Source organism: Mesoplodon densirostris, chromosome 7 (genome assembly GCF_025265405.1).
Source record: "Mesoplodon densirostris isolate mMesDen1 chromosome 7, mMesDen1 primary haplotype, whole genome shotgun sequence".
In the NCBI taxonomy this organism is placed as follows: domain Eukaryota; kingdom Metazoa; phylum Chordata; class Mammalia; order Artiodactyla; family Ziphiidae; genus Mesoplodon; species Mesoplodon densirostris.
Genome location: NC_082667.1, coordinates 10308640 through 10335264, shown reverse-complemented (window position 1 = coordinate 10335264; position 26625 = coordinate 10308640). Strand labels below are relative to the sequence as shown.

The 26625-nt window shown below is 51.1% G+C and overlaps 1 protein-coding gene across 2 annotated transcripts in view; it reads left to right on the top strand.

Moving 5' to 3' along the window:
- The window catches only part of FADS2 (fatty acid desaturase 2), a 61032-nt gene that overhangs the window by 22406 nt on the left and 12001 nt on the right, over positions 1–26625 (top strand). Inside the window, exons 1-5 of one of the 2 annotated variants that reach the window (XM_060103943.1) lie at positions 3198–3404; positions 12590–12700; positions 14243–14440; positions 14560–14661; positions 21099–21224. In XM_060103943.1, the coding sequence (XP_059959926.1) occupies positions 3198–3404; positions 12590–12700; positions 14243–14440; positions 14560–14661; positions 21099–21224 (744 nt within the window). Of the gene's footprint in view, positions 1–3197; positions 3405–12589; positions 12701–14242; positions 14441–14559; positions 14662–21098; positions 21225–26625 lie in introns of those variants that run through there. The other variant, XM_060103942.1, reaches the window with a different exon arrangement.

The window sequence follows — 26625 nt, the reverse complement described above, 5'->3', positions numbered from 1 at the left end:
CAGCAGGAAGCGGCCAGAGAGAGTTCATCGCCCCTTCTCCTCACAAAAGGGCTTCCTGAATGCCTGAGAGGGAATTAGGCAGTTAGGTAGTTATGAGTAGGGTATTCAATAAGGCCAAGGAATTGGCCCTACGCATAAAGAGAAGGGGGAGTGTGGTGCTCCAAGGACAATGGTGCTTCAAGGACAAAGGATGACCCTGCCTGAAAAAGTTTCAGAGGTATACCTACTGGACCCTTAATCACCCTCCCCACCATGTTGACATGGTTTTGAAATCCCTGAGCCCACTTGGCTGATGCCCACCTGGGCAATGGGACCTGTCCCAAATAAGGAAAGGCATATGCCCTGTCTTACTCCCACTGTACAGAAGGAAGGTATATGTGCCTCGATCAATCAGTAAATGAAATTTTCACCTTGGACCATTCCTTTGTTTTCTGGCTATAAAAACTGATCAATAACACATGTGCGGGCTCGACTCTCCCAGATTACTAGGAATTCGGGCCACTGTTCCGGCAGCGACCCTTTCCTCTAATAAATTCTATCTTCTTTACGTTCTGCTTTATGTCTGGAAATTCTTCTCCAACCTGCGTTCATACCTTAACACTTTCCCCACTCCAACATGTGGACTCTTTGAGATTAATCTCCAGTCCATAGTTGACTCATCCAGGCATGGGTACTTGATCCAAGAAGGGCGTTCCGGGCTTCCCTGGTGGCGCAGTGGTTGAGAGTCCGCCTGCCGATGCAGGGGACACGGGTTTGTGTCCCGGTCCGGGAAGATCCCACATGCGGCGGAGTGGCTGGGCCCATGAGCCATGGCCGCTGAGCCTGTGCGTCCGGAGCCTGTGCTCCGCAACGGGAGAGGCCACAACAGTGAGAGGCCCACATACCACAAAAAAAAAAAAAGAAGGGCATGCCAGTCAGAGTTCTTCCTTCTGTGTCTGAGTTTATACCTCGAGAGATTAGTAGACCTACCTTCCAACGCAGCAAGCCGTAAGACCTAAGACTCAATAGTTTTCAGCTGTCTCTCCACCAGACCCTCGTTTGCAAGGAGAGAGAAAGAAGTGACATCAAGGAGGGACAGAGGAGGGAGAGACCTGGCAGCCTTCAAGTTCCTGCATCTGCTGGTTCCTGAGCCCCTCCATCCCCACCTTCCTGTGTTCAGATTGTCCCACCTTTCCTTGAATTTATTGATTTATTTTAAAAATAAATTTATTTATTTATTTTTATTTTTGGCTGCGTTGGGTCTTCGGTGCTACGTGTGGGCTTTCTCTAGTTGTGGTGAGTGGGGGCTACTCTTTGTTGCGGTGCACAGGCTTCTCATTGTGGTGTCTTCTCTTGTTGCGGAGCACGGGCTCTAGGCACGCAGGCTTCAGTAGTTGTGGCAAGTGGGCTCTAGAGTGCAGGCTCGGTAGTTGTGGTGCATGGGCTTAGTTGCTGCGCCACATGTGGGATCCTCCCGGACCAGGGCTCGAACCCGTGTCCCCTGCATTGGCAGGTGGATTCTTAACCACTGCGCCACCAGGGAAGTCCCTCCTTGAGTTTAGTGAAGCAACAAACTCCTCCTTTTTTCTGAGCCAATTTGCGTTTTGTCTCATGCAACCAGTAAGGCTTCCATCCCATTCTTCTTCCCTGGGAAGTGTGGAGCCCTACATCGAGGACACCCTACATCGAGGACACAGGACAAAAACTCAGGAATTAACCAAGCCCCCATAGCAACTGTTGCCATGGGCGCTCCTAATCTAAACCAGACAGCCCCCCTCCCCCATTCCATATTAGGCAAAATAATCACCATGTAGCAACCTTGTACCATCCTGACCAATCACCTAATGCCATCCTGCCAGCAGGAATTTTCTTTGTCTTGAGGCTATAAAAGTTGGCTACTAGCCCACAAAGGGGGCAGGCTCTCCCTGGTCTATCAGGAAGTCGCCGCTGTATCTGCAGCGCCGCTAACTCCGCTCTTTTTCTCAATAAACTCACTCTTTTCTAAAATACTTCGTGTCTCGAAATTCTTCTTCCAGCCCGCGCACGGACCACAACACTTTTGATACCCCCATCTTTATTTCCTGTTATTTATAACATCACTGAACAATTAATCTTATGAGGTCCTGTATTGTTTCCATGGTACCTCTCCCAAATTGGCTGTGAGATTCCTGAGTTCAGGGCAAGAACCAAGCCCTGGAGTCCTCACTCCCATCCCCCCCTTTCCCTCCAACATGGCTCCTAACACAGGAAAGCACATCAGAGATTCCACAATTCTTTTCTAAGATCCACTGATTACAGGCCCTGGGCCAGCCGGAGGCCGGCTTCTTCCCCCAGGGAGGCTGCAGGAGGAAGCCCATGTGGATAGCACGGACAATGTGGATATACTGGAGTCCGGATTCCAGCGGGTTAGGGGCGGGCGTCACCTAACCAGGCCAGTCCCAGAGTGGAACTCGCCAGCCCGGCGGCTCGGCGCCGCCTGCGCCCGCCAGCCGGGCCCTGGGCCGGTCCCCACCACAGAGCGCGCGGAGCGCCTGGGTCCTCTACGTGCCGGCATCAGGTGCAAACCCGGGAGCGCGGGCCGTGGGTGTGCGCGTAAGCGCCCGGAAAGCGCGGAACTCGGCCGCCGCCCCAGCTCGCCCGCCAAGCTACCCTGGGATATCCTTGGGTACCCCCCAACACAACCCCCCAGCTCGAGCGGGGGAGGGAGGAGTTCGGACACGTAACCGACCTCCAGGCCCCTCTCGACTCCGCGTTGGGGGGCAGGCGGGGGAGCCGGGGACCGCCGTTCCAGCCCGCTGGCCTTCGAAAGATCCTCCTGGGCCAATGGCAGGCGGGGCGACGCGCCCGGATTGGTGCAGGCGCTCTGCTGATCACTGTGGAAACCCAGGCGGAGGGGAACGCGGGAGGATGCGAAGCCCCGGACGGGGGGAGCCAGCGGGGCGGGCAGAGGAGGCTTCGAGGCCCTGAGCTACCGAGGAGTTTTTACAGGAGGCAAAAGTCCACTGCGGGCTGGCGGGCGGAGGGAGGGGCGGAGGGAGGGGACCGCTTGGGGGCACTGGGAAGCCTGGAGGGAAGGCAAGGATACTCCGGAGTGAAGGCGAGGCGGCTGGGGGAGGGGGCGCGGTGGGGGGAGGAGTAGGAGAAGACAAAAGCCGAAAGCGAGGAGGGCCCGGGCCGCACACACCGCAGTGCACGGGGCAACCCTGTCGGCAGGCAGCATGGGGAAGGGGGGGAACCAGGGCGAGGGGGCCACCGAGCGCGAGGCGCCGATGCCTACCTTCTGCTGGGAGGAGATTCAGAAGCACAGCCTGCGCACGGACCAGTGGCTCGTCATCGACCGCAAGGTCTACAACATCACCGAATGGTCACAGCGGCACCCGGGGGGCCACCGGGTCATCGGGCACTACGCAGGGGAAGATGCTACGGTAAGGGTCTGGGGCCTCTCCCGCCACCTTTCTCTGCTGCAGGAGGGAGTCAGGAGTCATGGGTCCCAGGGCGCCAAACAAGACCTCCAGCGCTGAGTGGAGCTTGGGGCGTCCTGGAGGGAAGGAAAGAGTCTACTGCGCTCACCCCCCGCCCCGAATCCTCGTCCTCTGGGACAGCTGGGCCAACGTGCTGTGGGGGTCGGATTTTGGAGCCCAAGAGGCAGATTCGAGCGGTGGAGAACGATGCAGGATCTACCGCGCGCACTGGGATCCTTGCGTCCGTTCCTTCCTCAGAGTTCAGCCGGAGCCTGGGACCCCCCAGAGAGGGCGCCGGGGGCCCTGGAGCCTTGACGCCCCCAGCGTGGAAGATGGCCGCCCCTGGGCCCCGCGGAGAGGAGCGGGAGAGGAGCCAGGTGTGGGACTCCGCGCGCGTCCCCCACTCGCCAGCCACACTAGGGGGCGGGGAAGGAAAGCTCGTCCCCGGCCAGGGCTCGCTCCTGCTGGAATTCCAGTCTCAGAAGGTCCGCAATGGCTGCCGCGGAGACACCGCCTGGTAGCTCCTGTTCCCACGCTCTCAGAGACTACCAGGACCCTCTCCCCCCGCCCCCGCCCCGGCAAGGGCCGGCCTTCTTGGGGGCCCCGGGTGGGAACTGGTGGAAAGAAAAATGGCTGGAGTTTGCAAAGCCCAGGTGGAGAGGGGCCTTGAGACGGGACGATTTAGCAGCACTAGGCTGGCTTGGCAACAGGTCCAGCTGCATTCGAGGTTACTCTGGGACTTCAACTCAATGGTCCTCTGTTCGCAAATCCGGCCAGGAATGCCCTTCCTCATCTTGCCCTCGGAAAGGTAGTGGGACTCTGGGATCTTCCCGGAGCCGGGGCTGTCCATCTTACCCTCACCTTTGCGCACCAAACCTGCAGCTCTGCGATGACACAGCACCCCACCACGCCCCCTACCCCCCAGCCCCAAATCCTTGCTTATTCTTCGGGTGCAGCTGGATCTGCTCCCCCCACCCCCACCCCATGGACTCGAAGGACAGAGGCCGGAGTGAAGGAAGGGGCCACTCTTGGTGGCAGTGAGCTGGAAGCAGAGCAGGTCTGCTGGCATGGAGAATTTGGGAAAGGTGACTAGGGAGAGATCAGCTTGACATAGCTCATTCCACCTGGAGGTCTGGCATGCTGACCTGTTTGGGCTTTTGCTGTGCAAGCTGTATGGGGCCATCAGTTGGTGGAACTCTAGATCTCCCTGCCTCTTCTATCTAATTGGGACAGACAGAGTCAAGTGTTGGGGGCAGATCAGGCAGCTATAATGTAAGCTGTTGCTTGGCTCGCTGCTTTCGCGAGCAGAGGGTCAGCAATAGCGCCTACAGCTTTTGGCCCGATCCCGTTTTACCTGCTTGTGAACTTGCCTTGAGCCCTTGGGGCTGTGATACCGATTGTAACTTAGGTGGGTATAAGATTTTCAAGCACCATCAGTATATTATCTCACTGGGACCTTCCCACAGCCCTGTGAGGAGGTGGGGTAAGAGTGATTCCCAAGTAAAGACCTGACTCCTGGTTTGGGATCTTTCATAGGTGAATTCTGAAGGTTCCTGTCCTGGTTGAGCCTTCACCAAAATGGTTCCTAAAAGGAAAAGTCAAATCCAAAGGATCGGTCTGTTTATTCTGCAGTGTTAAATAAATATATTTTCTTTTGCGGCAAGGCATTTCATAAACTGTAAGCGCTAGATAAATGCAATGGAGTTTTATTGTTACCGAGTCTAAGCTCATATTGCTCATGGCACGACAGGCCAATAATTGAGAAACGAGTTGCCGGGGCAAGAAATAACGACTTTATTTGGAAAGCCAGCAAACTGAGAAGATGGCGAGCTCGTGCCCAAAGACCCGTCTTGCCTGAGTTAGAATTCAGGCTCCTTTTATACTAAAAGGGGAGGGAGTAAAGTCAAACATTTCCTGGTTCCCGTCAGCCTCTGGAGGGGATGTATGTGTTAATTTCTTCCTCCTGTAGTCATTCATAGGTGGGCCTGGTCAGGATGTTTCCTGTGAGCTAAACAAAGGTATTTTAGCTTGATGTTCATTACCTGAGAAGCAAGGTTCCCAGAGATGGGCCATTATGTATAATTTAAGCTTATAGGCAACATCCCTTTAGTGATTAACTTGTAATAGAATGCAAAAGATTCTTCCCTATTATCAGATAAGTGAGCGAGCGTAAGGGTGAGGATTATGTAACAGCTAGAATGTAAAGTAAACAAAGAGGAATTTGGAGGAAAATTTTTAAAATCCATGCCAGCTCTATTTGGTGTAGCAAGATATAAAGACAATCCCTATGCCCAGAGCTTACTGCCTTCCGAGATAAAACTTTGGGGGCATGAAATGCACTAATCTGGTTGAATAATGGTGGACTGAGCAACTGGATATTTTCTCTCTCTCTCTCTCTCTCCCCCTCTCCCTCTTTCTCTATTTTCTGGGACCAGGTTGGAAAAAGGCCACAGGAAGTCTGGGGTCTCTGGGCAGGGGACTTGAGCGGGGCAGGAACAGGCTAGGAATGGAGAGACTCTGTCTCTTTATTTTTGGGCTGTTGAGCAGGCGGCTTTGCCCTTGGGGCATGGGCTTCTTCAGATCTGGGGGAGTGAGTATTTATGGTCATGTGAAGTTTGGGAAGGACTGATCAGCAGGTAGAGGTCAGATTCCAGGGAGCGCTTGAATGCACTGTTACAAGCCAATCTCGATGCAGTAGTATCCTCACCAAAGGCTGACAGTCAAGGAAGCCAGATAATCTGGGGCCTCAATAGGGGATATTCCTGTTACTGAAGAAGAGAAGACCTCAGAAGTCAGGACGGCCTCCTCCCCAGAAGGATGGCTTAGTGAAGGGTAAGGCCAATTGTCATGTGGTCCTTCTCCCTGCAAGAATAAAAAATGAAACTAAATTTTTACAGCTCACAAAGCACATTGGTACGGATCACCTCATTTAGTGCTTCGATCAGCCCTGTAGGGAGTAGCTCCCTTGGGTTTAAACACCTTGCTGTCTCCGCAGCACTCAGACCTCAACTCAGGATCTACCAACACAGAGACCTCCCAGTCCCCCTCCCCTTCCCTCCTCCTCTCTCCTTCCTTCCTATTTACACCTTGGGTTTCTTCCCCTCTGGTCCTCTGGCACTTCCCTGGTCTTTGCCTTGCTGTGGGCAAAGGGAGCCTCGCCTGGGTCCCAGGGGTGTCTCTCCTCTTTCAGGGCAGAGTCCCACCACTGCAGAACTTTTTCTTCTGTTTTTCAATTGAAGTGTAGTTAATTTACAATGTTGTGTTAGTTTCAAGTGTATAGCAAAGTGATTCCGTTATATACAGAGTTAGAAAAGTTAGAAAAGTTCCCCAGAACTTTTCATCTCTAACAAAGACTCATCACACATTTATTCCAGTGTCTCTGTGGTTCCGAGCCGGCCCTGGGCACAAAGCTGAATAACTCACAGATAGTGAGTGCATCTGCTGGATTTGCTTCTCTCCTTTCAAACTGGGACTTGAATGTGGACCCTCTGCCTCTAGGCACCAGCTTCCCCACCTCTGCCCCCCTCGTCTCGGTGACTTTTTTTTGCCCTGTCTGCATCGGTCGCCTCTTGGAACCCAGGGAGGGTGAGAAGAGATCAGGATTCATTCCATCTTTTAACTTGCTCCTATGCCGTTCTTGGGAAAAGGCAACAGGTTGAAAACGGAATGAATCTCTGGCCTCCTTAGGGCAGAAGGGTCGAGGTATTGAGAGGCAGAGGACCTGGGTTCGGGTCCCAGCTTTAGGAATTCTAGGCAAGGCACTTAACCCTGAACTTCACTTTCCAGGTCTAGGAAATGGGAAGGTTATTATCAGGCTCAAATTGGCTGTAGATGAGATCATTCTTTAAACTTCAGAACACTGCAGGTGGGAGCGGACATTACTGTGGAACCCTTAGCCTCCTGAGCACATGTGTGCATGTTCCTAACACATACAGTAGGGGGTTCAGTAAATGGGAAAAGAACAAGCGTGAAGCAGAGGAACCTTGGTGACCTCCTTTTTGCCAAAGGTAAAAGGCATTTACCTGAAATGCCTCCTGTGGTTGTGCCTGGAGGGCAGCCCCAGCCCCTCAGCTAGATCTTGGTAGGAGCAGTCGACTTCCTGCTACCTGCAGCCTCCAGAAGACCCTGTACCGAGCCCCAGCATCCCTGGTATCTTCGGCAGCTTATCGAGGTGTGTTTCCTTGCTGTAATCCCTTCATGCCCAGGCTGCCTGTGCCTGGCATCAGCAGGGACGCTCTCGCCAAGGGCCCTTTGGCCACAGATCACTACGCCGCCCACCCCCACCCCCCGCCATCGCTGCTTTCCCTTGGAGGGGACATCCTGCCCACATCTCTCCACCATGGAAAGGAAGTTAGCATCCCTGTTTTCAGCTGAGAGCGTAGGGTCCCTCCTCTGCTTCTCCCTCTCTAACCCCGTGCTCCACAGTCTTGGTTCCCAGGGCTGCTGCCGGCAGCATTGTCTGCCCTGAGTTTGCTTCTCCTGCGCTTCCCCCGTCCCTGGCCGTGTGCCCAGATGTGGGAAGCTGGATTAGAGATTCGCCTTGCTCTGCAGAGAAGGTGGACACAGCCAGAAACAAGACGTGACGCCTGATGCTCAGTGCAGGAGGAGCTGTGAGTTCTGTTCAGCGCCTGGGAACCAGGCAGGGAGGATGTCTTCATGCAGAAGAGGCTGGCATGGGAGCCGGCGACGGCAGAAGCAGGAACTGGTGAAGGTCTTGCATTTGAGAATGTGGGTGTTCTGTCCCGCCCTCCTCAGCCTGACCTCCCCAGCAGCCAACATGCACACCTACCCTCCTGGGGGTGCATCTGCCCCCGCTGGAACTGTAGGCCACTCCCTCCCCTTTACTTGTGTCCCCGGCCTTCTTCCTGGAATGTCTTTGCCTCCAATCTCCCTGTTGGATGAGGATAGAGCCTACTTCCAATTCTTGTTCCAAAGTCAACGTTTGGATTGGCCGTGTCCTGCCTTGCCCCTTGTCCTGCCTTGTGCCAGCCAGACGCTTTAACTTTTGGGAACCCGCTGCAAGTTTGTGAGGCACATCTGTGGCACTTGCAAGGGGGAGACACAAAAAGTGGTCAGCCCTCAGGAGGAGGAAGCTCATTTTGGTCGAGGCCTTTGTATGAACAGCAGAAAAGTCTAGAGTTAGGCGCACCTGGAGTGTGACCCGTGGGCAGGTCGTTTCACCTCCATCAGCCTCCTTTCTCACCTCTAAAATAGGACCTGCCTCACAGAGTTTGGTAAAGATTCGTGGGTTATGTACACAAAGCCCATGGCTCAGTGGCTGACCTGTGTAATCTCAGCCACTGAGAAGGTGAAGTTGTTCCAGAAGCACAAGCCGGGTTGTGCAAAATGACCGAAGAGTGGAAAATTTCCTGGGCTGAGAGGGTGCACAGCTGTGGGGTGCTGTGAGCCTCTCTTAGGCATCGTTGTTGGCACTGGGGTTATTACAACAAACGAGACAGGCTTGGCCTTTTAGTGGAGCTTATATTCTAGTTGGGGAAACAGGCAATAAAGAAGTGAGCATGTAATATAGCTTGTGGTTTTGATAACTGTTAAAACAGGGTGATGTCCCAGAAGGCGTGAGGCTGGAGGGTGGCTCTTTCAGATAGGGTGGTAGGTTGGGACGAGCCAGCCCCGGGACGCTGAGGGAGCAGGGCTCCAAGCAGAAGGAAGAGCCAGAGGCCCCGGTGTAGAAACCAGCTTGGTGGGTTCAAGCGTGGTTTCCACCAGGTCTGCTCAGAAAGCTGCTGTATCTACCATGGACAATGAGATCATTGAATAGCGCTCGGCTTTCTAAACCTGCGTGAGGCCTGTGGGGTTGTGGTCCCTGGATCGGATGAACCTGGATTTGACCCTGACTCTGCCACTTGGGTGTCAGCTTCCTGGGCTCCAGTGCCTTCATCTGTAAAGTGGGGCTTTGAGACATCAGGGAGGTAACAGACAACTTTCCTGGCTCCCCACCTGGCACGTGGCCCTTCCTCTCCCTTGGCCTCAGGGAGATGAGGCCACTCAAGAGCCTTCTGGAACTGACCCAGGGGTGGCCTCAGTCAGGACAGGAGTCTTCTCCACCAGGTTCCTCAGCCCAGGCAGAGGCTTGGAGGAGTGACCTGGACCTGGTGGGTGGCAGCGGGCGCTGGAGGAGAGGTGATGCACTTGCAGGCTGTCTGTCTCCCAGTGAAGAGTAGAGATTGTTTCGTTATTTATTATCAACCGTTGTTCCTCAGGAAACTGCCTTACCAAGAACGTCCCCTTTGTTTCTCAAAAGCGGTGGTGTCATGTTAGGTGGACCAAGGAAAGGGCCTTTTTCGGCTCTGACTTTGGAAGGCAGCTGTGCTCACTGCCATACCACCAATGCCTGGGCCCTGGCTTTGGAAGCTCCTGGTAGGCCCTTTCCCAGGGCCTTTGAACACTGGAGCTGGGAGGGTCCTCCCTTGCACAGGAGACGGAGGCTGGGGCGGGGGGTGGCAGCTGGCCCAGGGTGGACCCCAGGCTCCTTGCTGCCCGCTCAGGGCCCCTGGCATAGCAGCCCATCTCTCCTCTGAAGATACACTTGCTCTGATCCTCTGCTACCATCCCTTTCTGTTCAGTAAGGGGGGCGCAGACGTTTTTAAAAGACTCTGGGCCCAGTTTTCCTCTGCACAAAGCGTTGCTTTGTAAGTCTGTTCTAGACACAAATAGAACAAAGACCAGGCAAAAGGGCTTGATGCCAGGGAATGGGAGAAGACTGGCAATTACCATTTTGTGAGATACTTTGGCAGGGGGGTGGGGTGGGGTGGGGTGAGGGGGAGGCTGAGCACATTTTAAAAAATAAATTTATTTATTTTATTTTTGGCTGCATTGGGTCTTCGTTGCTGCCCACGGGCTTTCTCTAGTTGCGGCAAGCAGGGCCTATTCTTTGTTGCGGTGCGTGGGCTTCTCATTGTGGTGGCTTCTCTTGTTGCAGAGCACAGGCTCTAGGCGTGTGGGTTTCAGTAGTTGTGGCTCATGGGCTTAGTTGCTCCGCGCCATGTGGGATCTTCCCGGACCAGGGCTCGAACCCATGTCCCCTGCATTGACAGGTGGATTCTTAACCACTGCGCCACCAGGGAAGCCCTGAGCACATTTTTGAGTTGTCAGCATCTTCCTCATTCCTTCCTCTTTTTAAAAAAATTTTGAAAATTTCCAAACATACAGAAATGTTGAAAGAATCGAACACCTGTATATCCTCAACCAAGATTCACTAATCCCAACATTTTGCCACATTTATATTCCTCTTTATGCATATGTGCATTGTCTTTTGCCAAATCATATGAAAATAAATTGCATCATTATGCCACTTCACCATCTTCTCCTAAGAATAGGGACATTCTCTAACATAATCACAATACCTTAGTTACATTTAAGAAAATTGATAGTGATTCTTTTTTTAACTTATTTATTTATTTTTAAATTTTATTTATTTATTTATTTTTGGCTGCGTTGGGTCTTCGTTGCTGCGCGCAGGCTTTCTCCAGTTGCGGCGAGCGGGGGCTACTCTTCATTGCGGTGTACGGGCTTCTCATTGCGGTGGCTTCTCTTGATGCAGAGCACGGGCTGTAGGCGTGTGGTCTTCGGCAGTTGTGGCTCGCGGGCTCTAGAGCACAGGCTCAGTAGTTGTGGCGCACGGGCTTAGTTGCTGCGTGACATGTGGGGTCTTCCTGGATCAGGGCTCGAACCGTGTCCCCTGCATTGGCAGGCGGATTCTTAACCACTGCACCACCAGGGAAGTCCCAATAGTGATTCTTTAATATGATCAGATATCCTGTCCATATCCAAAATCTCTCATTCAACACCAAAATGTCTTGGATAACTGCTGGGTTCCCCGTCCTCCAATGGGAGCCTTTCAAATCAAACATTGCAGTTTTTATAACCTTTGTTATATCTTTTTCTGTCTCTTTTAATCTAGGACCCCTCCCCCAGCACACACACACGTGCACCCTCACTTTTTTTTTCCCCACCACATTGATTTTTCTGCTTGTTTCTCATGGTATCATGCAACTTGTTCCTCTCTCCTAGCTAAGTTTCAAGACTTGTTTTTAAAAAAACTTTTTTTAATTGAAATATGGTTGACGTACAATAGTATGTGAGTTTTACCTTGAAGCTTGGTTTGATGCTAGGTGAACATTGTTTATCACTGCAACATCATATTGTATCCCATGCGGTGGGGGGGTGGTGGCGGTCTATGGTCAGCACATCTCTAATGGACATGCTGTATTTGTTTTATCTAATTTACATAGCATGTATAGAAAAAAAAACTGGAAAACAAAATCCTGAAATATTAGCAATGGTGGTCACTCTCTGGGTGGTATTTATTTTCCTCTTTATTCTTCTGTACATTTTCTAAATTTGCCAAAACTATGCACATTACTTTATAATTGGAAAAAAAAAGATTAAAAGGCACAATCTTAATTTTTAAATTTTTTTAAAAGCAATACATCAATGTTAGAGAAAGTTTGGAAAAACTAAGACCAAGCAAGGCATAATGCCACCACCTTAACACATAACAGTTGAGAGTTCTACATAAAAAAGTTTTCATAATCTACACAATTATTTTCATACCTTTTCAAAATATGAAAAAGCTCCCCCCACCCCTCCAGAAATGTGTTTTACAGAATTCTGCATTTGTTTCTGGTTTAACATGATCTAAGCACATTTTGCATGCTTGCGGTAGGCTCCAGACTTGTTCTTTCTGTTGATAGGCGTGTGCACCACGTGGTGGGTGGTGCAGTTCGCCAGAAACCCGGGCAGCCCACGCAGCAGGAGCAGCTGGAGGAGAATCGGGTTCCCGCCTGTGCCCCACCCAGTGCCCGCGCCGTGTAGCCCTGCAGGGGCGCGTTTTCGTGACTCGCCCAGCGGCAGGCCGCACGTCTCTGTGGTTTTGTAAACACCCATGGCAAGTTCAGTGGCCCCTCATCAGGGCAGAGCCGGAAGGGACACCTCCACTGGAATTGGGCACTTAGGGACCTGCCGGAATGAGGCTGAGAGAGCATTTGGGGTCGGATGGTTGCAGCCCCGTTCGGTGTCCTGGTGTCCTAGTGGGACTGAGCTTCTGCTGGCGAGCCCTGTCTTACCTGGGGTGGAGGCACTGGCCGAGGTCGGGGTCTCCCACTCACCACCTGTCCCCTGCTCCCCAGGATGTCTTCCTGGCCTTCCATCGCAACCTTGATTTCGTGCGCAAGTTCATGAAGCCCCTGCTGATTGGCGAGCTGGCCCCTGAGGAGCCCAGCCAGGACCACAGCAAGAATGTGAGTCGGGCCTCACAAGGAAGAAGGGGAGGGTTTGTGGGGGGAGGGGGTCTCGCCCCAAGAAGGAGAGTGCAGGGCGTGGGGCAAAGGAGCCTTTATGCCAGTCCAGGGGGAGCCGCTGCTCATCACCTAGGGTCAGGGAGGACTCAGAGCCTCCGATGGCCCTGGTGAGCCCCCCTCCTGCTGCCAGCCTGGGCTGGCCCTCACCTTGGAGGAATTCATTCCCAGCCTCTCCACCTCTGGGGCTTCAGCGGTGCCAGGCTGGGCACAGGGTCTTTCCCTCTTGCCCAGCCCCCTGCCCTTGTATCTGGCCGTTCTTCCCCCTCCTGCCCTGCCCCTGCCTCCTAGCGTCCCTCTTTGTCCCAGCGATGCCCTCCTTTCCCCAGAGCCACCCTTGACTCTGCCTCCATCTCCCTGACCCCACATGCCCAGTGCCCACCCAGCCCTCTCCTGCCTGGTAGAGTGTCCGGAACAAGTGGTGCATGTCAAGTAGTGGAAAAATAAGCTTTTTTTAAAAAAAAAATTGTTGTGAGACTTCTCTGGTGGTGCAGTGGTTAAGACTCCACACACCCAATGCAGGGGGCCCGGGTTCAATCCCTGGTCAGGGAACTAGATGCCGCGTGCCGCAGCGAAGATCCCGCACGCAGACAAATAAATAAATAAATAAATGTGTTTTTTAAAAAAGAAAAGAAAACATTTGCTATAAACCTTGTATTTTAAAAAATTGTTGTAAAATAGATACAACATAAAATTTACCATTTTAACTTTTTTTTAAAATTTATTTTGGCCACACTGGGCAGCTTGCGGGGATCTGAGTTTTCCAGCCAGCGATTGAATACAGGCCCTCCGCAGTGAAAGTGCAGAATCCTAAGCACTAGACTACCAGGGAATTCCCCATTTTAACCAATTTTAAGCGCACAGTTAAGTGGCTTTGAGCACATTCACGCTGTTATGCAGCCATCACCACCACCCATCTCTAGAACTTTCATCACCCCAAACTGACATTCTGCCCCCATTAAACAGTAACTACCCATCTGTCCCTCCCCCCGGCCCCTGGTAAACACTATTCTTTCTATTGATGAATTTGCCTAGTCTAGGTACCTCATATAAGAGGACTCATAAGTACTTGTCTTTTCGTGTCTGGCTTAATTTCACTTAGCTTAATGTCTTCAGGGTTCGTTCATGAGTAGCATGTGTCAGAATTTTCTTCCTTTTGGAGACTGTATATTCCAGTGTATGTATAGACCACATTGTGTTTAGTCATTCATCCATCAATGGAATTGGGGTTGTTTCCACCTTTTGCCTATTTTGAGTAATGCTCCTGTGTAAAATGCAAGCTTTTGAGTTAAGTCCTTTCTCTGCCACTGAACTGGCTGTGGACCAACACATAGTCCCAGGGCTGTGCCAGGCTCAGGCAGGTATGCGGTGACGGCAGCTGTTGCAGTGAACGGCGGCCGGGCTCCTGGGGAGCTTAGGTGTGTTGCTTGGTCCCCTGTGGAGCAGCTGGGAGGCTGACTCCTTGCCGGTGCTCTGGCTCAACAGTCCCAGATCACTGAGGACTTCCGGGCCCTGAGGAAGACCGCTGAGGACATGAACCTGTTCAAGAGCAACCACCTGTTCTTCCTCCTCTACCTGGCCCACATCATCGTCATGGAGAGCATCGCCTGGTTCACCATCTTTTACTTTGGCAACGGCTGGATCCCGACCGTCATTACGGGCTTCATCCTTGCTACCTCTCAGGTGAGGCGTGACACTCTCACCTGTCACTCGAAGCCCCCGCCCCCTGACTCCCCCAGCTGGCAGAGGCCTGGTGCCTGGGTGCCAACGCTGGGAAAGCATCCATGGCCCTCTCTCCCCAGGCCCAAGCTGGATGGCTGCAACACGATTACGGCCACCTCTCTGTTTACAAGAAGTCCACGTGGAACCACATAGCCCACAAGTTCATGATTGGTCACTTAAAGGTAAATGTCAGCCGCCCTGGGCATCTGTCCTCTATCAGTTAGCGGTTGGTGTAGCACCATCTCACTTTACTCAGACCAGGTCCACTGTCAGGTCAGTGTCCCGGCTGACCTGCAGGACCTGCCAACCCTCCACTTCTCTGAACTTCCAAGCCCTGTCTCCTAACCACATTAGACATGCAAAACCAGTGTCCTAGTTATAAAAACAAGCACATGTTTCTTAGCTGATTATATTTGTTCCTTACCTAAGGACTTACTAATAAATTCCTTTCAGTCTGGGGCCGGTAAATAAGCAGTCTCTCTCTCTTTTAAAATTCTTTTATTGAAGTATAGTTGTTTTACAATGTTGTGTTAATTTCTACTGTACAACAAAGTGATTCAGTTATACGTATATATACATTCTTTTTCATATTCTTTTCCATTATGGGTATTGAATATAGTTCCCTGTGCTACACAGTAGGACTTTGTTGTTTATTCATTCTATATAGAATGGTTTGCATCTGAAGAAGCAGTCTCTCTTGATAGATTGGTATGCTTCCCTCCATCAGGTAATGTTTGCTATCTGATACATTGTGTTTCTCTTTTTTTACACCCTTGGATGCCGGGAAACAGAAAGCAAAACATGAAACAGCAACTGTCCCTAATCTTCGTCTTCCTTATATGTACCCTCCCCTCCCACTACCTGTCATTTACACTTTTATCTTTAACCATTCTGTTATAGATGAGTCCTTTATCAGAAGCCATCTCCAGTATGTTTTGGAAGTATATGGGGGCATGAAAAGGGAATATTGTCATCATATATGTCTTTTTAGATAAGGGAAATCAAACAGTGTACTGATCCGCTGAGCCCAAGGGCAAGAGTTGTTTCAAACTCAGAAGGGAAGGTAGTTTTCTCACCACCCTCCAGATCAGGAGGCAGACCTGCAGTAGCCTTCTAGCTCGGCAAGTTTGTAAAAAGGCGAGCTCAACTTGCCAGCGACCTTGTGCTGCTGTGATAGGCGTTATCTCCTTGGTTTCGGGAGTAAGTCCTTGCCAGTTCTCACTTGGAAACAGATCTCATCCCCCACCCCAGCCCTGCCTCCACATCATTCAGCTGCTTCCTAAGAAAAGCTGTGTCCTAAAGACCCCCATCTCTCCCCACCCTGGCTTCGGAAGAGCTCCGTGTCCGGGTTAATCATCTCTCCCTGCGACCTGACCCCATCCAGCTCCTGGCTTGCCGGCTGCGGATCTGGTTGGGCGTGAACTACCATTGAACTAGTAACCAGTTCCTCAGCAGGCAGTTTGCCTGGACCTGAGCCTGGAGCTGTCTGAGAACCTGGTTTCTTTCCAGAATTTCAGGGGTGAAGGATGTTCACAAAGTTGAGCGCTTTGTTTCATTTGATATCCTTTTCTGTTGGAGAAAACCCTCCTCGGTGCTGAAAGTAACATTTCACTCCGGACCCATGTTATCCCCACACACTTAACAAAGATGGACTGTGTCCTGTTTTCAGACTCTGGGTGGGAGGGCCTTTCCCGCCTGATGTCTCTCGGTCCTTGAAGGGTCCTGGGACACAGCTCTTGGATCAGACGGAAGATGCAGTCAGGACAGAAGACTGGCCTCCATGTAGAATGTTGACTTATAAACTCTGGGGTGACAGGGTACTCAGGTTGGGAGGCTACAGGAGGTCAGGGACCTGGGTTCTGCTGATGGCTTGCCAGCCGCTGCTAGCTGTGTCCTTCGTGCTGTGTCCAGGCCAGTGGTGTGGCTGGGCAGGAGTGCCCCAGAGCAAGAAGCATCACAGCTTTCATGGAACCGCTCTGGCACCCAGTGGCCACACAGCTGCAGACAAGCCTTGTAGGTCCAGCTGTTCCTCTGGTCCCTTTGTTGGGACAGCACGGAGCTGGCTGCAGGGAGGTCCTCAGGTGCCCTGCCCATTTGGATGTCTTAGCTCAAGACAGTGAGGGCACTGAACAGGGTGCTGCAAGCTTCGAGATGTTGGGACCCGCTTCTTACTGTCAGCCTGCACTGCTGTAGGGTTCCACGGGCAAGCCCTCCACCGCCCAAGTCCCCCTTTTCCTCAGCCCACGTCACTTCCGGTGGACGTTTCTTCCCAAGGGTGATCTTGTACAAAGACAGTTCTGAGAGGTCGAATCTCTGTTTGGCATTGCACTGAAGATAACATGCAAACCACCAGGCCTGGCGCCATCTAGACTCTACATCTGGAGATGGAAATCTTTGGAACCCACAGCCTTTGCACAACCTTATCTGGGGCCACCAGGGCCGGAACTAGGGTGAGGCAAGTGAGCACACAAGTGTGTCCCAGGGGCACAAAGTTTAAGGGGACACCAAAAAGAGTCAGGAATTGAGATAAGGAACATTTTAATGCAATATTTTTTTAAAAAAGCAAAATTAATGCAAAAAAATCCACAATGAGCAAAATACCAACATTTCAAATAAAGATCAGGACTGTGTTGAGCCATATTGGAATCTGAAGCCAAAGGACAACTTGTACCTCACATACATGTTCGTATGTATTCGTGTTGTTCTTTTTTCGATGGTAGATTTTTTTTTTAATATAAATTTATTTATTTTTGGCTGCGTTGGGTCTTCGTTGCTGCGCGCGGGCTTTCTCTAGTTGCGGCGAGCAAGGGCTACTCTTCGTTGCGGTGCACGGGCTTCTCACTGCGGTGGCTTCTCTTGTTGCGGAGCACGGGGTCTAGGCGTGCGAGCTTCAGTAGTTTTGGCACATGGGCTCAGTAGTTGTGGCTCGTGGGCTCTAGAGCGCAGACACAGTAGTTGTGGCGCACGGGCTTAGTTGCTCCGCGGCATGTGGGATCTTCTGGGACCAGGGATCGAACCCGTGTCCCCTGCATTGGCAGAAAGATTCTCAACCACCCTGCTACCAGGGAAATCCTAATGGTTGATTTTTTTTTCCCAGAGCGTTAAAATATTTGAAAACTACTTAAAAATTGGAAAGGTGGTATATTAAAAATCCTAATATGAAGTTTAAATTGATTATTTATACTGAAACCGAATTTATTATTATTTTACAATTTAAGTTAATTAAAAATTGTTTAAGGAACTTCCCCAGTGGCACAGTGGTTAAGAATCCAGCTGCCAGTGCAGGGAACACGGGTTCGAGCCCTGGTCCGGGAAGATCCCACATGCCGCTGGGCAACTAAGCCCGTGTGCCACAACTACTGAGCCCACGTGCCGCAACTACTGAAGCCCACGCACCTAGAGCCTGTGCTCCACAACAAGAGAAGCCACCGCAATGAGAATCCTGCGCACCGCAACGAAGAGTAGCCCCCGCTTGCCGCAACTAGAGAAAGCCCGCACGCAGCAACGAAGACCCAACGCAGCCAAAAAATAAATTAGTTAATTAAAAAAAAAAAAAGGTTTTATAATTATTTAAGAGACTTTCCTGGTGGTCCAGTGGTTAAGACTCCGCACTCCCAACGCAGGGGGCCCGGCTTTGATCCCTGGTCAGGGAACTAGATCCCACATGCCGCAACTGAGATCCCGGCACAGCCAAATAAATAAATAAATATTAAAAAAAATTATTTAAGACTGTCACTTAGTTGAGAGAACTTGTCAAACTTGGCAGTTCTCTCAATTGAAAATGGGATGAGCAAAAGCGTAGATTTTTAGAAATATTGTTGATGAGTTTGCCTCAGGGTCTGCTATGGCTCTGCTCAGCACTGCTAGCCCAACTGAGGGGGCCTTCTTTTGGCTTCTGGAACATTCCACGCTCCCCTTCCCCCAAGGCCTTCACCTAGGCTCTTCCCTCTGTCAGAAAAGGGACCCTCACTCTGGCCGGCCTGCTCCTGCCCAGCCTGCTGCCCAAGGGCAGGCCTTCTGAGTGGCCTCCCGAAACTTTTCCAGCTCCGTCAGCCCACCCCAGTGTGGAGTGATACCCTACTCTCCCTCGCTAGACAAGGACTCGCCTCCGTCCCCACTTCATCCCCAGGGCAGGCAACATCGGCACCACGTTCCGAGAGCACAGCACTGAGTCACTGTTCCAGAGCAGGCAGGGCTTCCCAGTGCCCAGGAAGGATACGGAGGGTTGAGCCTAGTGAAGAAGGATGGAGAAGAATCACAGCAGAGAATAGCACCATCAAAAAATGTTTTGTTGGGCTTCCCTGGTGACGCAGTGGTTGGGAGTCCGCCTGCCGATGCAGGGGACGCGGGTTCGTGCCCCGGTCCGGGAGGATCCCACGTGCTGCGGAGCGGCTGGGCCCGTGAGCCACGGCCACTGAGTCTGCGCGTCCGGAGCCTGTGCTCCGCAACGGGAGAGGCCAGAGCAGTGAGAGGCCCGCGTACCGCAAAAAAAAAAAAAGTTTTGTCGTTACAGCCGATGCCAAGTTTGGGGATGGCCCCACCTTGCCTCCTCTCATCCCCGTGGTGCTCATAGCCTGTCTTTCCTCCAGTTATTCATCAAACATCTCTTGGTGTGTTGTAAACATCGTGCGTACGTACATGCCTTGCCCCTTGATTTCTTTGTGCCAGGGACTCCCTTGCGCTCTTCCCAGGAATTTGGTTCCTTTTGTCTAGAAAGGCCAATGTGTCATCTGATTTCTTAATCCTCTAAGCTCTCATTCGCTGACTTTTTTTTTTTTTTGCCCTGTTGGGTTTTGAGGCCCTCCTGCTTACAGGGGCCTGAGGTCATTGCAAAGGCCACAGCTGCTCAGAGCTCTTCCTGCCCATGGCCATTAGGGTCCAGAGACTGTCTGTACCAAAACATCTTCCAAGTAAAATATTTGTTTTCCCAGTTAGGCCTTTTTATAGATGGCCAGACCCTTGGCCAAAGCATTGATTGATCCAGCAACAGTTCACCAGTGAAGTCCTCATGCTGAAGAGTCAGAGGAGTCTTGTTTCCTTCTTTGCGTCACTGGGTGACTTTGTAGAGGGACATGCCTTCAGAATGTGCCCAGAGCTGGAGCTGGTGAGACAGAAATTTGTGGCCTTGAAAGAAATACTCATGCAATGCTTCTTGTCTGCTAGAATTGTAATTTTATTATTATTATTTTTATTGGCTGTGCCGCACAGCTTGTGGGATCTTAGTTCCCTGACCAGGATTGAACCCAGGTCCTTGGTAGTGAAAGCTCAGAGTCCTAACCACTGGACTGCCAGGGAAGTCCCTAGAATCATAATTTTATATTTACCCGTTAGAACCAGGAAGCTCTGTTGGTGATTGTTTATGAAGCTCCGCCAAGCCTTCTGGGCGTCGTGTGACTCAGCTGTCACCTCTCAGTGCAGTGGCATGTCTGGCTGCTGGGCTGTCTCTTGCCAGCTACTCTGTGGGCCATCTGAGAGCAGGGACCACTTGTGGTGCTCATTTTTTTTTTTTTTTAAAGCTTTCTTGATATTATTCACATGCTATACAATTTGTGCCTTTAAAGTGTACAAACCAGGGAATTCCTGGCAGTCCGGTGGTTAAAACTCTGCACTTCCACTGCAGGGGGCATGGGTTCCATCTCTGGTCAGGGAACTAAGATCCCACACGCTGCGAGGCAAGGCAAAAATAAAGTGTACAAACCAATGACTTGTAGTATAGTCCCAAATGTGTGCAATCACTATCACAATCAGTGTTGGAACATCTTGATCACCCCAAAAAGAAACCCCACACCACTTAGCTATCACCTCCCAACCCCCTCATCCCAACCCTAGCACTAGGTAACCACTCATCTTTCTGTCTGTGGATTTCCCTGTGCTGGACATTTCATATAAATGGAATCCTTTGTGGCTGGCTTCTTTCACTTAGCATCGTGTTTTCCAGGTTCATCCACGTTGTAGCACGTGTCAGTATTTCACACTTTCTTATGGCATGGCCAAACATATTCCATTGTATGGATCTGCCATATTGTATTTATCCATTCATCAGTTGATGGACCTTTGGGTTGTTTCCGCTTTTTTGGTTATTTTAAATAATGCTGCTGGAACGTTTGTGTACAAGTCTTCGTGTGGCTCTGTTTTCATTTCTCTTGGGTACACACGTAGGGGCAGAGTGCTGGGTCATATGGTAGGGACCACTTCTTACTGTTCCCAAAACAGAAGTGTTCCCCTCTGCGCAACACACGCAAACAGGAGACCAGCAGAGGATGAGGGGGGCGGAGCCTCACGCCCGGTGTTGGCAGAGAGCTGAGACTCCACCACACATGCTGAAGCACGTGCCTTTCCGTCCATCCCCAGCACTGTCTTATGATCAGGAAAATAGGCCTGGAGGTGGGGAGTGACCTGGCTCCATACGGAAGTCCTGGCCAAGGGGCTGCCCAGCACTCTGGACTCGGCACCGGCAGGGCTGCATTCTGACTCTCAGGGGCCCGAGGCCCTGTGTATAATGGAGAAGTCAGCCCTGAATATTGGACCTGCTAGGAACTGGTCCTGAGCTGGGCCTGTCGTGGATCCCCTTCCTGTGCACCGAGGACTGCACTGCTCACCCCTGTTCCTCCCCCGACAGGGTGCTTCTGCCAACTGGTGGAACCATCGCCACTTCCAGCACCACGCCAAGCCCAACATCTTCCACAAGGACCCGGATGTGAACATGCTGCATGTGTTCGTCCTGGGTAAATGGCAGCCCATTGAGGTATGATGAAGGGGACCAAGTGGCCATGGGGAGTGTTTGGCCTGCGCAGGGATCAGGGGAGGAATCCCGTAGGGTGGAGAGTGTCTGATGTTTACACGAAAACCTTTCTTGGACACCCTGAATTATTCAAGCTGAAATGTCTGTGGGATGGCCTCCTGTGTAAATAATGGATGCAGCTCCTTATCAGAGTGTTAGATGCCTCCCCACCTCCCATGGGCTGGGGAAGAGCATTTCCTGGCTTGTTCCTTCCAGTTTAGCAGGAAAGCACAATTCCAGAGCTCAAGCTTGGTCCCCGAAAACCAGCCCCAGGAAACCTTACTTGGAGAGTCACAGTCCCCAATGCTGGGAGGGACCTCAACAGGGTCTGGTCCCACCTGCTTCACCACAGATGCCAAGCGAGGCTCGGCAGGAGGAGGGCGTGTGTTCAGGGTCGCATCATTTTTTGGCCAGTCTAGGATGAGGCCCCAGATCTGACAGCTAGGCCATTTCCTTCCACTCCATCACACTGCCTTGTTTTTGCATTCGTTTTTTTAAATTATTATTATTATAAATATAGAACATACCTGTTACTTACAAGCATTTAAATAATAACAGAAATAGACCAAACTAAGACGTGAGTCTCCTATTACCCCCTTTGCCTCTAATGTCATGCACCCGAGGGTGACCACTGGTGACAACGTACTACAAAGTCCTTCCAGATATTTCCTATGTGTGTAGACACACACACGTATCTCTTTGAAAAACAAAAATTAAAACTTAATTTTTCAGCAACTCGCTGCCTCACCAAATGTACACTTCTTTGCTGGAGTCAGAAGTGTATGGCCTCCACCTGGGGCTGTCCGAGTGTTCTGTCGTATTTCTATACCATAATGTAAGCCACACTATTTTATGACAGGAAAAATTGGTGTTGCTAAGTCTTTGAATAAAGGCCCCCCCAATGCATTTAAAGAATTTAAAGACTATCCTCATTTAGCATTCTGTAAAAAGTAGAGCCTCTATGTGACAGCCTCTAAAAAAAATCTACATGTGCTTTACTTTTCAGAAATACGTTGGTGATGTAAACCAAAGTTTAGAAGATCCCTGTTGCTTTTACGTAGATCTTAAGTGTGACCGTACCACGCACAGAGTAGGGGCCCGATAAGCATTTGCCAAGAGAGGCATGTTTACCCTCAGTAAGGAGCAGTGTCTTTAGTTGGTCGCATTCCTGGTAGTGTTGGCATCCAAGGATTGGAACAGGGAGAGAAGAGAACCTGTCCCCGCAATTCTGGTTGGTACCCTCCTCTCCTGTTTCATATCTATCTGACAGAATATCTGAGCAGAAACATGGGCTTTCTGTGACATTGTCAATTCAGAGGAAATTAGCCAAAATTCAGTACTTTGGAAGTGTGGAGGCTCTCTGGCTGGGCAAGGATTTTATTCTCTGCCAAAATACATGCTTACGTTTTCCTTCTAGGAAAGAGTTTGCTCGCTTTGATTTGAGGTGTCTAGCTAGTAGGACTGATTAACCTGGGTCCATCTGATAAGAAGACAAAGGCTTTCCTTTCTGGGTGAGGCTTCATGTTGTAGAGCTGTTGACTGGCTTGACAAATGCTCTCTGTGTCCCTGAAAAACAAAATCTAGTCTCACCAGTGATGCTGGCAACAAGGCGTCTCTCCTCTCTGTGTCGTGGCCAGCGAAACTTCTTCCAACATCTCTCCCTAGACACCTCTCGAATGCTGACTTCTGGGGAGGGGGTGCGGTGGGAGGTTTTGGGGATCTGGCCACCCAGTTGCCAAGTGGCCTTGAAAGACCATGAGCATGGCCACGGTGCTCCATGAAATCCTTTCTCTCACATGCTTGGGGGAAAGGCCAGCTGTTTCTGGGTTCCTGGTTGAGCCATACCCTGGTGTTCACAGGACCATGCTGCCTGGAAGGGACCTTTCTTTTATAATTAGAAAGTTCTTCATATATTTTCAGTGTTTTATGGTTTCACTTTTTTTTTTTTTTTGGCCATATGGCATACGGGATCTTAGTCCCCTGACCAGGGATCGAACCTGTGCCCCCCGCAGTGGAAGCGTGGAGTCCTAACCACTGGACCTCCAGGGAAGTCCCTGGTTTCACTTTTATTTATTTATGTATTTATAATTTTTAATTTTTTGGCCACACCACGTGGCATGCAGGATCTTAGTTCCTGGACCAGGGATCAAACCCATGCCCCCTGCAGTGGAAGTGTGGAGTCTTAACCACCGGACCGCCAGGGAAGTCCCTGGATTGGAGAATTTCTCCTTCTCATACGGTGGACTTAGAGCAGTGAGGAACCTTCTTGCTACAGAAAAAGAATATCCCGCAAAGAGAGACCATGATTCCTTGAGGCCCTGTTTTCCAAGATCTCCAAAACCCACTTCCTGACTCCAAAAGAAAAGTTAGAATGAAGCTGGGAGGTTGGCCAGGAGGAGCTGGGGGAGCTGCATCTCGGGCAACTATACGAAGTCAGGGCCCTCAAGGAGGACTGAAGTGTTCCATGTTGGTGGCACCCTCTGGCTCCTGGCAGAAGCAGAGGCAAATCCTCTTTGGAAGAAAGTCTCCAAATATAGGTATGAAGATTCCCATAGGCTAATATCAAGCAATGAGCTCACAATCAGAGATCGCCAGCACAGAAGGAGGCTAGCCACTATGAGTGAGAATCAGAAGAAACAACATATAACAGATTTAGATGCTATAGAACTCCAGATACTCAGGTCCTATGTACAATATAGAAAGGTTATGTATGAACTTAAGATAAATAAACAACAAGTGATTATCAAAGAACCAAACATTTTTGAATGACCAAATGAAGTATAGATATAGATATATATCTCCAAAACAATGGGTTAAATAGATTAGACAGAGCTAAAGAGAGAATTAGAGTCCTGGAAAATACATATAAATAATCAAAAAGTAATATGGTTTGCTCTCCGTTGGGTCCCCAGAGCCTGTGCATAGTAGGCCCTCAACGTATGTTTGTTGAATGAATAAGCTGCTTTGTGTCGGCCTGTGCTAGGAGTTGGAGGCTCAGAGCTGGCCATTGTCCCTCTTCCTAGGATACTCCCAGCCCAGTGAAAGAGCCAAGACGTGCCCTCAGATGGGCATGTTACCAGCTAGGGTGTAGCAGGGGACATCAAGCCAGCAGCTTTGTTGAGGGTGTTAGGAGTTGAGGGGGTGCTGACGGCAGGGCTGTGCACCCAGGGAAGAGGGAGAGGTCTATGGGGTCGAGAGGGACTGTGTATAGTAAAGAGAGGGATCTGCAGTTGGAGAGGGTCTGGCTGCAGACGAGAAGTGGTGGAGCCCCCATCAGAGCCTGGTTCCCTGGACCTCTTTTTTTTTTTTTTTTTTTTTCTTTTTGGCTGCACTGCAGCATGTGGGGTCTTAGTTCCCCGACCAGGGATGGAACCCATGCCCCCTGCAGTGGAAGCATGGAGTCTTAATCACTAGACCACCAGGGCAGTCCCCTGATGTCACTTTTGAATGCTTGACTTTTGCCAAATGGGACTTGGCTAAGACTGATGGTCAACCTTCATAATTCTCAGGAGTCAGCCAGTTTTCCTGGTTCCCCCTTACCGGGTCACGCCACCCCTTCAGAGTGGGAGGGTATCCTCTCCTGAACCCCAGCACCTGGTCTGGGCTGAGTGTCAGCACGGGACGCTGTCTGGGTGACTTGGGCGTCATGCCGATCCGTGCCGATCCATCCGTGGCTCCTTAGAGCTCACTGCAAGCTTGTCGTGGGCCGACTTTTCCCTCCCGGAAAGAATGTACATCTTTACATTCAGCCTTTCCATCCAGAAATAAGACATCTTTCTCCATTTACACTTGAGTCTCCTTTTTATATCTCTTAGAAAGGTTTTCCTTTTCAAAAAAAAATATTTTTATTTATTTATTGTTGGCTGTGTTGGCTCTTTGTTGCTGCACGCGGGCTTTCTCCAGTTGCGTTGAGTGGGGGCTACTCTTCGTTGCCACGCGCGGACTTCTCATTGCGGTGCCCGCTCTTGTTGCGGAGCACAGGCTCTAGGCGCGCAGCTTCAGTAGTTGTGGCACGTGGGCTCAGTAGTTGTGGCATGCAGGCTCAGTAGTTGTGGCGCACGGGGCTTAGTTGCTCCGCGGCATGCGGGATCTTCCCGGACCAGGGCTTGAACCCGTGTTCCCTGCATTGGCAGGCGGATTCTTAACCACTGTGTCTCCAGGGAAGTCCTCCTTTTCTTTATATGTCTTGTGGATGGTTTTTCTTTTTTCAATTAAATCCTAGGTAACTTCTGTTTTTTTGTCATTATGATAGGGGTTTCTCCAGTATTCAGGAAACCTGTTGATGTCTGGCTAGTTATCTTATGTCCAGCTAGTGTCCACTTATGTCTGCTTGTGATTCTAGTTGTTTTTCAGTTGATTTTTTTGAATTTCCCAGGTAGACAGTCATATCCCTGAAAATAATGAAAATTTAGACTCTTTCTAATCGCTCTACACTCTTATTTCTGGCTTGGGTTTTATGGCATTACTGGAACTTCAGAACAGAATTCGTGGTGATGTCAAGGACGGTGTTGTTTTGCTCATCCTGCCCCTCCACCACCCACTTTTTTTTTTTTTTTTTTTTTCCCGTATCATGGTGGGGAACGAGGAGGCCCTTAGCCCTGTAGCTCTGTAAACTGGCTTTCAGAAGCTGGGGATGTTTCTGCCTCCCTGCCTGAGATCCTGCTTTTCCCGCCCATCTGGGAGGCTCTCCCTGCCCCACGGCCTGTCTGCAGCTGACCCTCCAGGCTTCCTTCTTGAACAGGCCAAATATTCCCTTGGAGCACCTGTGGCCCTCCTCTCAGGGCCTTTGGGCTGGAGTCTTGCCACCTAGCATGCCTGCCGTGGCCGTGTTCCTCATTTCTGTGTGTGAGTCTGGGCAGGGCTTTGCAACTGCTCCCCTCCCCCTTCCCCTGACAGACAAGGAAGGCCCTGGTCATTCCTCAGACACTTTTTTTTTTTTTTTTTTTTTTTGCGGTACGCGGGCCTCTCACTGTTGTGGCCTCTCCCATTGCGGAGCACAGGCTCTGGATGCGCAGGCTCAGCGGCCATGGCTCACGGGCCCAGCCGCTCCGCGACATGTGGGATCTTCCCGGACCAGGGCACGAACCTGCATCCCCTGCATTGGCAGGCGGACTCCCAACCACTGCGCCACCAGGGAAGCCCATCCTCAGACATTTTGTTCCAATGCTGAAAAGTCCCCTGCACGTGCCCCTGGCACCCCCTCAGCCCATAATCCAAGCCCAGCCTTGTGGTCCTTGCAGAGGCTGAGCACAGGAGGGTCAGCTGGCCGGGGCCCAGGGTTGTGGGCCTCCGGGAAGACAGGCCGCCGGGGCTGGCCGTGCTCCCCCTCCCTCTGCCTCTGGCCTGTGCTCCCTTCAGCCTCGGC